The sequence below is a fragment of the Barbus barbus genome (genome assembly GCF_936440315.1).
Source record: "Barbus barbus genome assembly, chromosome: 29".
In the NCBI taxonomy this organism is placed as follows: domain Eukaryota; kingdom Metazoa; phylum Chordata; class Actinopteri; order Cypriniformes; family Cyprinidae; genus Barbus; species Barbus barbus.
Genome location: NC_136757.1, coordinates 8,978,536 through 8,992,236, shown reverse-complemented (window position 1 = coordinate 8,992,236; position 13,701 = coordinate 8,978,536). Strand labels below are relative to the sequence as shown.

At 37.0% G+C, this 13,701-nt stretch overlaps 1 protein-coding gene across 1 annotated transcript; it reads left to right on the top strand.

Annotated features, from left to right (window-relative positions):
• Positions 1 to 225: 225 nt before the first annotated feature.
• Positions 226 to 13,490, top strand: LOC306848923 (aspartate aminotransferase, cytoplasmic-like; the record flags this gene model as incomplete). Its single annotated transcript, XM_079383713.1, has 13 exons — positions 226 to 337; positions 416 to 498; positions 1,086 to 1,196; positions 1,279 to 1,372; positions 1,898 to 1,954; positions 2,450 to 2,530; positions 4,965 to 5,146; positions 9,021 to 9,144; positions 9,960 to 10,177; positions 11,576 to 11,726; positions 11,841 to 12,000; positions 12,807 to 12,949; positions 13,056 to 13,490. The coding sequence occupies 13 exons, from the start codon at positions 226 to 228 to the stop codon at positions 13,193 to 13,195; spliced, it is 1,656 nt and encodes a 551-aa protein (XP_079239839.1). The 3' UTR covers positions 13,196 to 13,490.
• Between the last annotated feature and the right edge of the window lie 211 nt (positions 13,491 to 13,701).

Sequence of the window (13,701 nt, the reverse complement as noted above, 5' to 3'; positions counted from 1 at the left end):
GCGTCAATGTGAATGGCACTGTCTATATTAAAACAAAATAACTGTTTTGCTCCAGGTGGTTGATATACTGATCTGAACCACACCTCGTTGATTATTTTACCAGGAAAAGGAATATTAAGCGCCCCTTTGTAAACAAATTTACGATTGGGGTCGAGTTGACTAGTTTAGGTGAAGAAAAGGTACAGAAAGATTCTCTTGTCACGCCGTTTCACCCGAACAGCGTTCATGCTGATTGAAATGACAAGCTGTTTTATCGAAAATGACTCTGTAGCTTCAATCAGTCTGTCGGAGTTATCCAGCTCATCATCTGTGTCGGACAGGGCATGTGTTCACTGGGGTAAGTCCTGTACAACGAGCCTGTGCAATTGCCTGAATTGTTTTAGTCGCTTTTAACTTGCACTTTCTTTCCTGAAAGGTTGTGTGCTCAGTGGTTCAGAGACCACAGCTGTCTTTCAAGCAGAAAATGACCTTCTGGAGAACCAGTTTTTCATCAAAACGGTAACCTAGATTTGGGGCTTCATACCTCGGCATGGAAAATGTCAACGTTTACTCACCTACATGTCATTACAAACTTTTTTCTTCTTCCATGGCGTATGTTATTCAGCTTGCAGAGTTGTTAGTCGTTGTTGTGAGTGGATCAGTCGATTTAATGATCTGAACTCGAGTACTGGATTTGTGAACGAAGCATGGCATTATCCAATTCATTGAATCCATTCTTTTAAGTAAATTGCTTGTTGATGAGCAATGTTTGATTCATAAAATAAAGTAAAGGCAGCCATGTTTGTCATTTATTCAGTAGTTTATTAATTAACTCAAGCCTTAAAATAACGTGCAGAATTGATTAAAAACTAATGCATCCGCGTTGATGCTTTTTATCATTTTGTAGTCCACCTTCTCTCTCATTATAAATGATTGGCCAGGATATTTGGGAAGTTCACCTTGAATTTATGGGTCATTTAAATTTTTAAAGATTGCATTTATTGAATGATCTATTTAAAAACCGTATGAGTGAGCCTGATAACCTCCACACACATCTTCAACAGGTTTGTTATTACAGTAAAATTGCCTGACTTCTATTTTCACAGATATGTCTTAGTGAGGAGGCAGGAGACGAGATGCATATAGTGGCCGTTTGTGACGGTGTCGGAGCTTCCAAACCACTGCCCATTGCCACCCTCCGCCACTGTATGCCAATGGTGAATTATTGGGGCCAATAGTTTGATTGAAAGACTTCAAAAACTTATCTCATATAAGACTGGATATTTTGTCATGTTGCAGATCAGTTTTCCTGGTTTGGAGCTTATTCCCCCTGTTACCTTTAAACTGTGTTCGGGTAAAGGACCTGTGTTCATCTCTGCTCAGCATATAACATGTAAGAGCTTACATTGGAATTCTTGTATTATTTGTTTGTTTTTCAGGGTTGGGCAAAACTCTATTTTAGCTCCTTGCTAATTCACAAGTGTGAAAATGGCTGGCTGGAAATTTGAATTGCAATGACTGGAGGATTTATAAATTTCAACATGGTTACACAGCTTCAATAGTCCAACACAAGCATTTTTTTTTTTTTTTTTTTTTTTTTTTTTTTTTTTAGTTGATTGTAAACATTTCTTTAATACTATGAAAACAAATAAAGCCGGCACCAATATTGATTTCTGTTTGCTATATACACTGCAAAATATCCACCTCAACACGGTCAGATAATTTTAGAAATATTGACATGAAAAATTTACTTGGTTATTGTAGTTTCCTGAAATATTCCATGATTCCCATGTATGTAAATATTAGTATTTTAATATATTAAAAAAATACAAATACTTTCAGTTTTGTATTGTAATTCTAAATGGTGCTCAACCATGCTATTGCTAAAAATTCATTTCTGCCTTTTTTTTTTTTGCAGTGAATCCCATTGAGATGACAGAGGGGGAGGAGGAGGATGAGGAGGATGAAGATGATTAAATGCCTGCGATGAGAGCTTATTTTGACTGTGAACCATGATGGGTCCTGTGGGACAATGATTGTGCCAGTAGTTATTACTGAAGCGCCACAGTGTTTGTAAAAAAAAAAAAAAAATAGTCTGTGTAAATAATACCACAATTTTATCCAATGTATTTTTCCCTATCTGTAGACTGAGATGCATACCTAATTGTACACAGAATGTAAAAAAAAAAAAAAAAAGTGAGAAATAAAGTATATAGTGTAGGTCAAATATTTGTGAATCACACTTTTGGCAGCATGTTAATTATAAAATTTATTTTGATTTCTAGCTTGGTGAGGGTATAACATCATGACCTATGGCAGAGTTTATATGAGCTGTTGCTAGGAAACAGTCATGCATCTTAGCAACAGACAGTAAACAAACCCTTGCACATTGTCATTGACATAGAGCTGCAGAATTAGTGCTGTTTACAGTGAGAAAAGATGTCTGCTTGCTCTGTATTTGATGGTGCAGTGTTCATGTCATCTGAAATGAAGCGTCTAGAGGATTTCAAGCGAGACACGCACCCCGATAAAGTGAATCTGGCAGGGAGGGGTGAGTGATTTTACTGCCTCTGCCCCACACTGGACACGGACTACGGCCTGTAATGACGATGGCACACAAAAGAAACCTATGAAATCAAAATTGAATTTTAGTTGTGTGTTAGACTCTTAAGGTCATTTACATGCTAATGTACTCATGAAATGTTAGAAATACAGGAAAATAATATTGATACACCAAACATATTGATGATGCAGTCTGCAAAAGTTGCCAAATACCACCTACTTTTTACAAACAATAGCTTTTCAGTTTCAGAATCATAATCAGCTTTATTGCCAGGTATGTTTGCACATGAATTTGATTTAGTGGCAGTAGCTCCACAGTACGACAGAATGACAGCAACAGGACAGGACACAGATAATTAAAAATAAAATAATGTACAAATATACAAAAATGGACAATGTGCCAAATAGCACAAACACAATATACAAAATAGACAATTTGGTATGTACAGGTATGTTAGGTGCAAATTTTAAATGTAATAAGTATGTGTGTAAAATGAAAATAAAAAGTATGATAGTGTTGTGTGTTTCATGTTTATTGTTAAGAGTGCAAATGTTCATGAGATGTATTGCCTGAGGGAAGAAACTGTTTCTGTGTCTGGTCGTTCTGCTGCTCCGAGCTCTGTAGAGTTGACCAGACGGTAACAGTTCAAAGAGGGAGTGTGCTGGGTGTGAGGGGTCCAGAGTGATTTTACCATATCTTTTGCTCACTCTGGATGAGTACAGTTCTTGAAGAGTGGGGAGGGTTGTACCAATGATTAGCTCAGCAGTCCGGACTACCCTCCGTAGTCTTCTGAGGTCAGATTTGGTAGCTGAGCTGAACCAGACAGTTACTGAAGTGCAGAGGACGGATTCGATGATGGCAGAGTAGAACTGTTTCAGCAGCTCCTGTAGCAGGTTGAACTTCCTCAGCTGGCGAAGGAAGTACAACCTCTGCTCGGCTTTTTCACAATAGAGTCAGTGTGAATGTCCCACTTCAGGTCCTGAGAAATTGTGGTGCCCAGGAATCTGAATGACTCCACTGCAGTCACAGTGCTGTTCATGATGGTGAGTGGGGGTAGAGCAGGGGGGTTTCTCCTGAAGTCCACTATCATCTCCACAGTTTTGAGCGTGTTAAGCTCCAGGTTGTTAAGACTGCACCAGACAGCCAGCTCCTTAACCTCCTGTCTGTAGGCAGACTCGTCGCCGTCCTGGATGAGGCTGATCAGTGTGGTGTCGTCTGCAAACTTCAGGAGCTTGACAGAGGGGTCTTTAGATGTGCAGTCGTTGGTGTAGAGGGAGAAGAGCTGTGGGGAGAGAACGTAGCCCTGAGGTGCTCCAGTGCTGATGGTGCGGGTGCTGGATGTGTATTTTCCCAGCCTCACTAGCTGCTGCCTGTCTGTCAGGAAGCTGTTGATCCACTGACAGATAGAGGTGGGGACGGAGAGCTGAGTTAGTTTGGGCAGGAGGAGGTCTGGAATGATAGTGTTAAAGGCCGAGCTGAAGTCCACAAACAGGATCCTCACATAAGTCCCTGGTCTGTCTAGGTGTTGTAGTGTGTAATGCAGTCCCATGTTGACTGCATCATCCACAGACCTGTTTGCTCTGTAGGCAAACTGCAGGGGGTCCTGTGAGGGTCCAGTGATGTCCTTTAGATAAGCCAAAACCAGTTTTTCAAATGACTTCATGACCACAGATGTTCTTATTGTTTGATTGATTTTTCCAAAAACCATTCTATTCTCAAGGAATACTTCACCCTAAAAAATGACAATTTAACACTACTGGTTAAAAGTCTGGAATAATTATGATTTATAGATTTTTTTATGATTTTTTTTATAATTTTTGTAATATTTAAAATAATAGTAATAATAATAATAATTTAGAAACTGAATATTCACCAGCCATTACTCTGGTCTTTAGTGTCACATGATCATTCAGAAATCATGTTAATATGCTAATTTGGCATTTAAAAATAATAATAATTATGATGAATATTTTTGTCAAAACAGTCATACATTATTGATCAACATATTGAACAAAATTCACATAATTTATTTTAAATTTAAATTTTTTGTAACTTTACAAATGTCTTTACTGTCACTTTTCATTAATGTGTCATTGCTGAAAAAAAAAGTTAAATTCTTTAAAAATTATACATTTTACCGCAAACTTACCTCAAAATATTAAGCAGCATAGCTGTTTTGAACATTGATAATATGAAGAAATGTTGTTGTTTTTGTTTTTTTTGACGTTACTGTTTTTACTGTAATCATACTGTAATTGTAATCAAATAGAAACAGCTTTGACGAGCAGAAAAGGCTTCTTTCAAAAACATAAAAAATCCTTAATCATTCCAAGCCTTTGACTGTTAGTATACAGCTTACTTTCTTCTAATGCATACAACACTGCTAGTTTATAATCATATGTACATTTCTATCTTTCTATAGAGTATGTTGGAGAGCATGGACACACCACATGGCTTCCTCTTGTACGAAAAATCAAGCAGCAAATTGCCACAGACCCGACTCTAACCCCAGAGTACCCACCCATCCTTGGGATCCCAGAATTCACCAGAAAGGCAACCGAACTTGCATTGGGCAAAGATAGCCCCGCCATTGTGGAAAGCAGGGTAACATCCTCTTAATTATTTTCAGTAACCGACGTCACTCTGTAGACCATCTTTAGAAAAATACATTCCCACAATTGTTGAAAGCCCACGTCAATTCCCAGTGCCGACTGTGATCAACAGCGACTTGCAAGCTGAATACACTGATAGCGCGGAGGAAGCTTAGTACAAACCCACTGTGTAGTTTGCTTGTAGACTGTGTAAAGCCGATCGCCTTCAACGCTATCTGGAAATGTCAGTGCAAGCTGTAAACTACATATAGCTTTTGATTATTGAACTATGGAGATTATGTGACGCAAATGGGTTAGTCATCCACGTCAGATTAGAGATGCTGGTGCTGAATAGAAACTAACCTCCACTGGTCGATTTACTGTTATTAAACTGATTAACACTAAGTGTTAATATTCCGGTTAAGACAGTTGAATGCCTGATACAAATCCCAGTCTTTACATTTCCTTCAACCTTAAGCTGTTGGAACCAGATGGAACAAGCAAATCCACACGATTTAAACGAGCAATGCAGAGCAATGATTTCCTACCAGGGGCATGTTTACCCCATGGGGTACTTAAGGTTGTGAAACCTATAAAACAGAAATTGTGACTCATTTGGTTTGACATTTGGTCTTTCTCAGAAAACGTTTCTCCATGATTGTCCCCCAGAAATCTCAAAGCTTGAGACAGACAAACAAGCTCAGGTGTCTTATTATGGCGAGTCTGTTTTTCACACACAGTCAGGATTGGCCATCATGCCCAATTGAAAGGAGGTGACGTGATGTTTGAGCAGAGTTCATTTCGAATGCAACTTCCAAAAATTGTATATTTGATTATTAAAATGCCAGATTTACAGTACATTCAACTCATTTATCTCAAGAGCTGATAAAATGTAAAAACTGTAACTTGAATGCAATGTAAAAGCGTCTTTTGGATAAAAGCGTCTGCTAAATGCATAAATGTAAATGTACATTTATCTAAAGTGATTTACAATGCATTTAAAATAAAAAATTTGATCAGTTCCTGCTTTCCCTGGGAACTGAACCCATGACCTTGGCGTTTCTAGTGCCATTTTCTATGGTGCTGAGTTACAGGAAGGCTTAATTATTAGATGATTATGATAAAGTGTCTAAAATTGACATAAATTACCCATTGATATCTCAAGTCCAGTTGTTGCACCTACTGCAGATTATTTGCTTTAAACTATAGATTCCGCTGGCATCAACTCATCTTTTTTTCTATTAGAACACGTTATTTTCTATAAATTGAAAATACAAGGTGATCAGTAACTGAAAATATCAACTGCAGTTTTGCTTGTTTGATAAAATATTAATTATTGCATGTTGCGTTTTTAATCTGGGTCCCCTTGCACACTAAATAAAAATATCTACCATGACACTGCTTACAGTCTGTTAGGTCAGAAATGTTTCTTCCCCTTTTAAGTCTTAGGAGCTGTTCACAGATATGTGTTTTGGCATTTACTGCACTGCTTTTTCAGTGTTTTGTCTTTTTCGTTCCATTGTTTGACCATTGTGCATCTTTTGCAGTGTCTCGCACATGACAGCATTCTAAAATACAATACTCAAAAAAGTTCAATCATGACAACACTTGAATAGTTTTAGCATGTAAATTGATATGAAAATAGTGTGAGTGAATGAATGAATGAATGTAGCATTTATATAGCGCTTTCATTGTGTATTGTTGTTCATCCAAATTGCTTTACAATCATATGAGGAATCTCATGTTTGTATTTGGTTAATGTATACGCACACTGCTGCTGCAGAGCAAGTATGGAATTGCTCCTGCCAACAGATACACAGTAGGGCAGGGAAAATAAAATTGATGCATCGTGAATCGAGAAATCATCCTGCATCGATTCAGAGATTTTCTGAATGCAAAACAATTCTGTCTCAAATGGATTCTGAGCTTAGTTTTTAACAGAAGATGGCACTGCATGCTTTAGAAACAGCAGTACTCTGCTTGCTTCCAATTCCTTACACACACCAAATAATCATTCATAAAGTTTGAAAAGGTTAAAGTGGAATTACAAGGGTGTTTACAATGGGCTGTGTTTGAATGAATGAATGAAAAAAGCAATTGAAGAGTTGAAGTGCAATTGCATGACTCCGCCAAAAGCACAAGCACACTTCAGCCCTCTTCTTTGTGAGCATTTGAGTGTGTTGTAAAAATCTAGATTAGAGCGCCATCTGCTGTTAAAAACTAAGATTCCAGAGAGAATTGCAATGTATTTGGAAAATCTCAGAAACAATCCACGAATTGCGATGCATCGATATATCGTTGCAGCCCCAATACACAGACAATCTGCTGTGAGCATGTACAGCTACCAAATAAATCATGTTGCAGATATAGACAGGTGGAGCTGGGGGAGGTGGAGGGTTTCAGAGAAACTGCACTGCAGCTTATAGTAAACACTGAACCAGACTATTTAAATGTTGAGCAATTTCATTGGACAGGTTATAGGCAGAGTTCCACTCTTATGCGTGGGGGTACCCACTGGCAGATGAGCCATGAGCATTTTTTTTATCTGTTCTGCATTTCATATATTTATGCAACATATATTCTACATTAAAGGGGTCATATGACGTTGCTAAAAAGAACATTATTTTGTGTATTTGGTGTAATGCAATGTGTTTATACAGTTTAAGGTTGAAAAAACATTATTTTCCACATACTGTACATTATTGTTGCTCCTCTATGCCCCGCATTTCTGAAACGCGCCGATTTCTACAAAGCTCATCGTTCTGAGAAGCGAGGCGTGCTCTGATTGGCCAGCTATCCAGTGCGTTGTGACTGGCCGTATACCTCACGCCCCATAACGTATTGCGATGCCGTGTCCCGGTGCGATGACACAAAAACAATAAAACCCATTGTTGCATCCAGTGGGGACATAATTATAATTACTGATTATAATGACTTATACTGGCATTTTACGTGTCGCGTTGCATCGCGCCGCGTAAACATTACCATGTCTGCATTTGTGATCGGAGAAAGGATGAACAACAAGCAATACTCTACACTGCTCAAAACTCACGTTTGAATCGTCAGTGGCAAATTCTTTAAATAAGAAAACGTACTTACAGGCTGTGAGTCAGAAGCACCAGACTGTCATTGCAAAGTTGGAATTGCCCCACATTATAGAAACAGCCTTTGTGCACAGCTGGCATTGTAGGCTACTATTCCAGGTTCAGGAAATAGTCCTCCGTAAAATGCGCTGCACACACTCTAATATTTGGGTTGAACTGTTCTGGAACAGTGTTGTAAATACAACTTAACCACTGATTTCTAGTTGTGTCCTCGTTTGGATGCGTACTTTCACTTTCATTATGAAACACAGCATCTCCACAACATGGCACCGGCGGCAGCAACAATACTACAACGAGAATAATAGTTCCACCTTCTTTCATTGCGTATACATTTGGGCGGTGTTTTGCAAATCTTCCCACACCATGACGTAGACATGTGGGGGCGTGTTTAAATGAGCCGTTTTAGGTGGGCGTGGTCGAGTCTTAACTTTTATAAAGAATATCTCTTTGGTTTTGAGACTTTAGTCTTTGTAACTTCAGGGATCTTATCTATGCACAAACAGCTTGTAACACTCCAAAGAGAAAGGAATGTTGAAATCGTATCATATGGCCCCTTTAAAATACATTTAGAGTTAACAACGACTGCTGTACAAAGAGTAGCCTTTAAAAATAAATAAATAAATATAATTTAAATTATAGCCCCAAACTTACTTATTATATCCACTAAAACAATAAGATAAGACAAATAAAATGAGAAAATATGATTTCTTAATTTTTATGTTGTGGGTTAGACTTTGTTTCCAAATTATCAGCTCAGATGAAATGTGTTTGGAAATGCGGTAGGTGTTCGGCATCCAGACAGTTGGATGTACTGGAGCTGTGCGTCTGGGCGCAGAGTTACTGAGATCCTGCTACTGTTCAAGCTCTTCCTGGAGTGGACCCATCTTGCTGTCCTCTCCCTGTGATGGTGAGTACAAAATGTGCACATGCCATGCAGAGATTGTTCTGTTATGTAGAAATTAAATTGTAACTTTCCAGGGCCAGTTGCACCAGCTGCGCATCAGTTTAGTTTCATTTTGACATAAAATGGGCTACAACTTACACACTTCTAAATATTTTTCATTGTACCATTAAACTTGGATGAAACAAAGTCATCTAAGCCTCCAACCAGGCCTCCATTAAAATAGCAGATTGACTGAATTTGCATCAATAAGTTCTTGTTTTATCAGACAGACTTCAGTCCTTTACACATATATGATACTGTTGCCATTTACTCTCTCATTTTAAGAGCGAGAACATTATGTGAATAAATTATTGTCTCTTCAACACAAACCCGACCTAAAGGTATGCCTTTGTGTGCATTGATCTGAATTGTGCATGTCAAATAAAATCAATTATAATAAAATTCAATTTCATTATGTTTTTGTATCAGTATTTATTTATTGATCCTTGGTCATTTCAAATACAGTTTCTGAATGTTAATGGAAACATTAGTTACATTAGGTTAGAATCAATAATAAACTGAAATTCACAGCATTTCAACAACTTTGGCTCACATGTTAGAAGGTCTTAAAAACAAATGGTGCCACCGATAAAGTTCAAAGCTAGAAGTTATTAGACCTGTAGTGTGGACTTTACATACCAATTTAAGCAAGAACTTATGAAGAGCTGGTGCAACCCTAGACAGTATTTTTAGACCAAACCTAAATATAAATCCTACAAATATTTTAGTTTTGAATATGCAGTCATAACACATTTTAATTTCTCTATAATTTCTTGAAGACTCGCTGACTGGTATATTTAAGGCAGCAGGGATTGAGGATGTGCAACATTATCGGTACTGGGATGCAGAATCCAATGGAGTGTGTGTGGAAAATATGGTGCATGACTTGAAGAACGCTCCGGAACGATGCGTGGTGGTCCTGTTTGCTTCAGGCCACCGTCCCACCGGTGCTGAACTTTCTCAGGAGAACTGGAAACATGTGGCTGAGGTCATGGTGGTAAGGTCTCAAAACGAAGCACCAAATTGAGTTTAAGAACTGACATCCTTCCCAGTTGAGTAGAGTGAGAGAGTTCAATCATTTATAGCATTCATTATCAGGTGTGTAAGGCTAGTTAGACCCTTCAGGGTAAGATCAATTAAATTTCAGCTTCACTAAACATTTCCCCATGAGGATCAGAGGCTTTCTGTAGTTTTTAAACACTTTCTTTCAGGTTTTTCTATCAATAATCCATAGTCTCTATGTGCTCTTATTAAAACAAGTAAATAAATAATTATGGTTAATAAATGCTGTCAGATGTAATGGGTATAACTGGGCTAAAAGCATACCTTAAGGAAGATGTGCTTTTCACTCTTTACATTGTGCATGACTGCAGAAAAAAAAAAATGTTTTATTGAACATTTATGGAGCAACACATTTTGTTTAAAAATCGTATAGGCGGTGAGGGGTTAAAAGGCTGTATGAAACAAATACTTGTGTCTGGCTGAAGTTTTTTTTAAGTATCTAAGTTAATACATATTCAAAACAATCTGCAAAGTTTAAAATAAATATAGTGTTATTAAAATATGATGAAAAAAAGGAAGATTCTGAAAGTATTAAAAGAGATCCCATAATAATTTAATATGCTATGTACTTATTTTGTTATATAATATGAATATAACATTTTTATATATGATGGTTTCATCATAAACACAGTGAAGACACCCAACTATTAATTATATTAACCATCTCATTTTAACTATTTAATAGTTCAGATTTTTCTTAAATTAAAAAACAAATTCATAAAATTCTGCCAGATATTTATTATTATGTGAGTTATTATGCTTTTAGGGACACTTTTTTACCCCAAATACCATACTTTCACATATTCTTCAGTTATTAAAAAAAATCATTAAAAATAATTATAAATAGTATTAATTACATTGAACAAAACAGAAAATCATTCATGTTTTTCTCAAAATATATTTCATAGTTTTATTGATTCTCATTTGCTATAAGTCTATAACAAAAACAACAACAATAAATATTAGATCAAATTATAGCACATAATCAATATTGCATTTCTGCCCACAGTCGCATCAAGCATCAAATATATTCCACATACAGTTAAACACAGATGTTCAGGAAAGCGCTGCAAGCTTGTGCCATCAAATGATTTAGAGGAGAATAAAATCAAATTTGCCTATTGCCCTGGTGCACTTTTAGCCCCGTTGAACCCTAATACTAGACTGACCATTAATGGCTTTGATCTCATCACGATTAGTTTATACATAGCATAGTTCAAGCTTTTATCACTAATAGCCACAGAATGGGTGAGTAGTGTTTGATATACCATGGTTCCTTGAATGCAGCAGAAGTCAGTCTTTTAATCCCATTCTGTCTCTTTCTCTCAATTAGAAGCGACAATTATTTCCATTCTTCTTGATGTCTGCCCAAGGCTTGGGCAGTGGCTCTCTTGAGCAAGACGCCTGGCCTGTTCGCTACTGTGTATCTTTGGGGCTTGAGCTTCTCTGTGCTCAATCTTTTTCTCACAACTTTGGACTTTATGGTGTGTTTGCCATTTGTAGTTGGGTTACAGTTTAGATATTGCTCCAGAGATGCATGTCTATATGTTATTTACATCTTAAGCTACTCAACATTTTTGGGATATTCTCATTGATAGGTGAGAGAGTGGGCCATCTGCTCTCTGTGTTAAAGCAGAACCTGTTGGCCGTACAATCTCAAGCTGAGAAACTCGTTCAGAAGCTTTGGTCCTGCCCACCGATGGAAGGGGCCAGGGTGGTTGCCACTGTATTAAATAATCCTGCCAATCTAATTGAGTGGTAAGACTTATTCCTTTCATTTATGCTTTTTGACATGATTAAAATGCTCATTTAACATCTGTACTGTACATTCTTTGCATTTCACCTCTGCTCTTGTTCCTAGTACAGATTTTTTCATAAACCTTTTAATTGATCATTTTATTTATTCATTTAAAGAAACTCAGTACCTAATATAATAGTGACCTTATACAAACTATTTGGGTGCTTACAGTAAATCACACTTAATGTGCATGGATAACGATACATACAAAGTATCAAACCAACTGGCATTTGGCGTTTCCACCAAGGGATAGAAAAACACAACTTTATCTCTCAATGCAAACTTTTTAGTACATTACTTTCTATTAGTTTTCAACAGTATATCTCCTGAAATGACGATTGGTTTCTTGTATTTTCTCTGCCATTTTGTTTGACATTTTGTCACATAATGCAAAGTCATTCATACATTGTAAGTATGGCTTAAGTACAAACACATTTTGCGTGTATGTGGCCATGAATAAACAAAGCCCTTAAAAAATCTCAACTTTACTATTAGAACATCTGATTGTCACAGTGTCTTTACATCAAAGCTGCCTGAATAGATGAAGTTGTTCTTGACCATGAGCATTTCAGTACAGCTTAGTGTTCAAATAATGAGAAATCAATTACCCCATTACTGCCATTACAATTTAAGAACATCTCAATCTGAACATTACACTTGTGATTATGAGATGAACAAATGCCCAAGGCTTTGTATTCTTTATGCAGAGGCAGTGCTGAAATTAAAAACTGCTCTTTTTAGCAAATGATTCTGAAGTTTTTCTCAGGCAGGAGAGTGTGAAGGCCATCGTTGAGCGCTGCATGCTAATCCGAGAGCGTCTGCGTGAGAGACTGAGGCTATTGGGTGGTCCGTGGCATTGGGATCACATAATAAAACCTGGAGGGCTTTATTGCTGTTTCGGACTCAATAGTGAGTGATACATAACAGCAAACAGTACTAACATTACACAGGGAATCTCAATACTACTGTATACATTTAAATGCAAACACTAAATAAATTTCATATTCTCTATCAGCTCAACAGGTTGAGTTTCTGGTTCAGAAGAAACATATCTACTTGTTACCCAACGGGTGTCTGAATGTCAGTGCCATTAACAGCCGTAACCTGGACTATGTTGCTGAATCCATACATCAAGCCTTAAGCTCTCAACTCTGATCTCTTATCACACAAAAACTTCAGCTCTTCATCTGTAGTATGTCTTTCATCAGCTATGCATTGGGAATTTATATCTTTGAATCATAAGCATGTATATTTCAAACATATTCAAACAGACTATTAACTTTCTTAGACTTAACATATAATGAAGGCTGTAATGCAGACAGATCTGCAGTCGACTTTACTGGTTTCCTATTTTCTAATTATTAGTTATTTAGTTTATTTATAGGACAGACTGTTCTTTGATAGGGCTGAAAGAAGTAACTCACAAGAAATAAAAGTACATCTGGATATCACCCACTGTGTGATGCCACTTATTAAGTAACATTCTCACATTTCTCTCCCATACAACACTCAGAAGAGTATTCATCACCAAATTCACACATCAGTATCCAAAACATGTAATAGCAAGGTCTGAAATTAAATATACCTTTTTTTTTTTTTAAACCAACTTTTGTTTTCCAGTTTTTGATGAGATAAAAAAGTATATATATACTTTGTTGTGT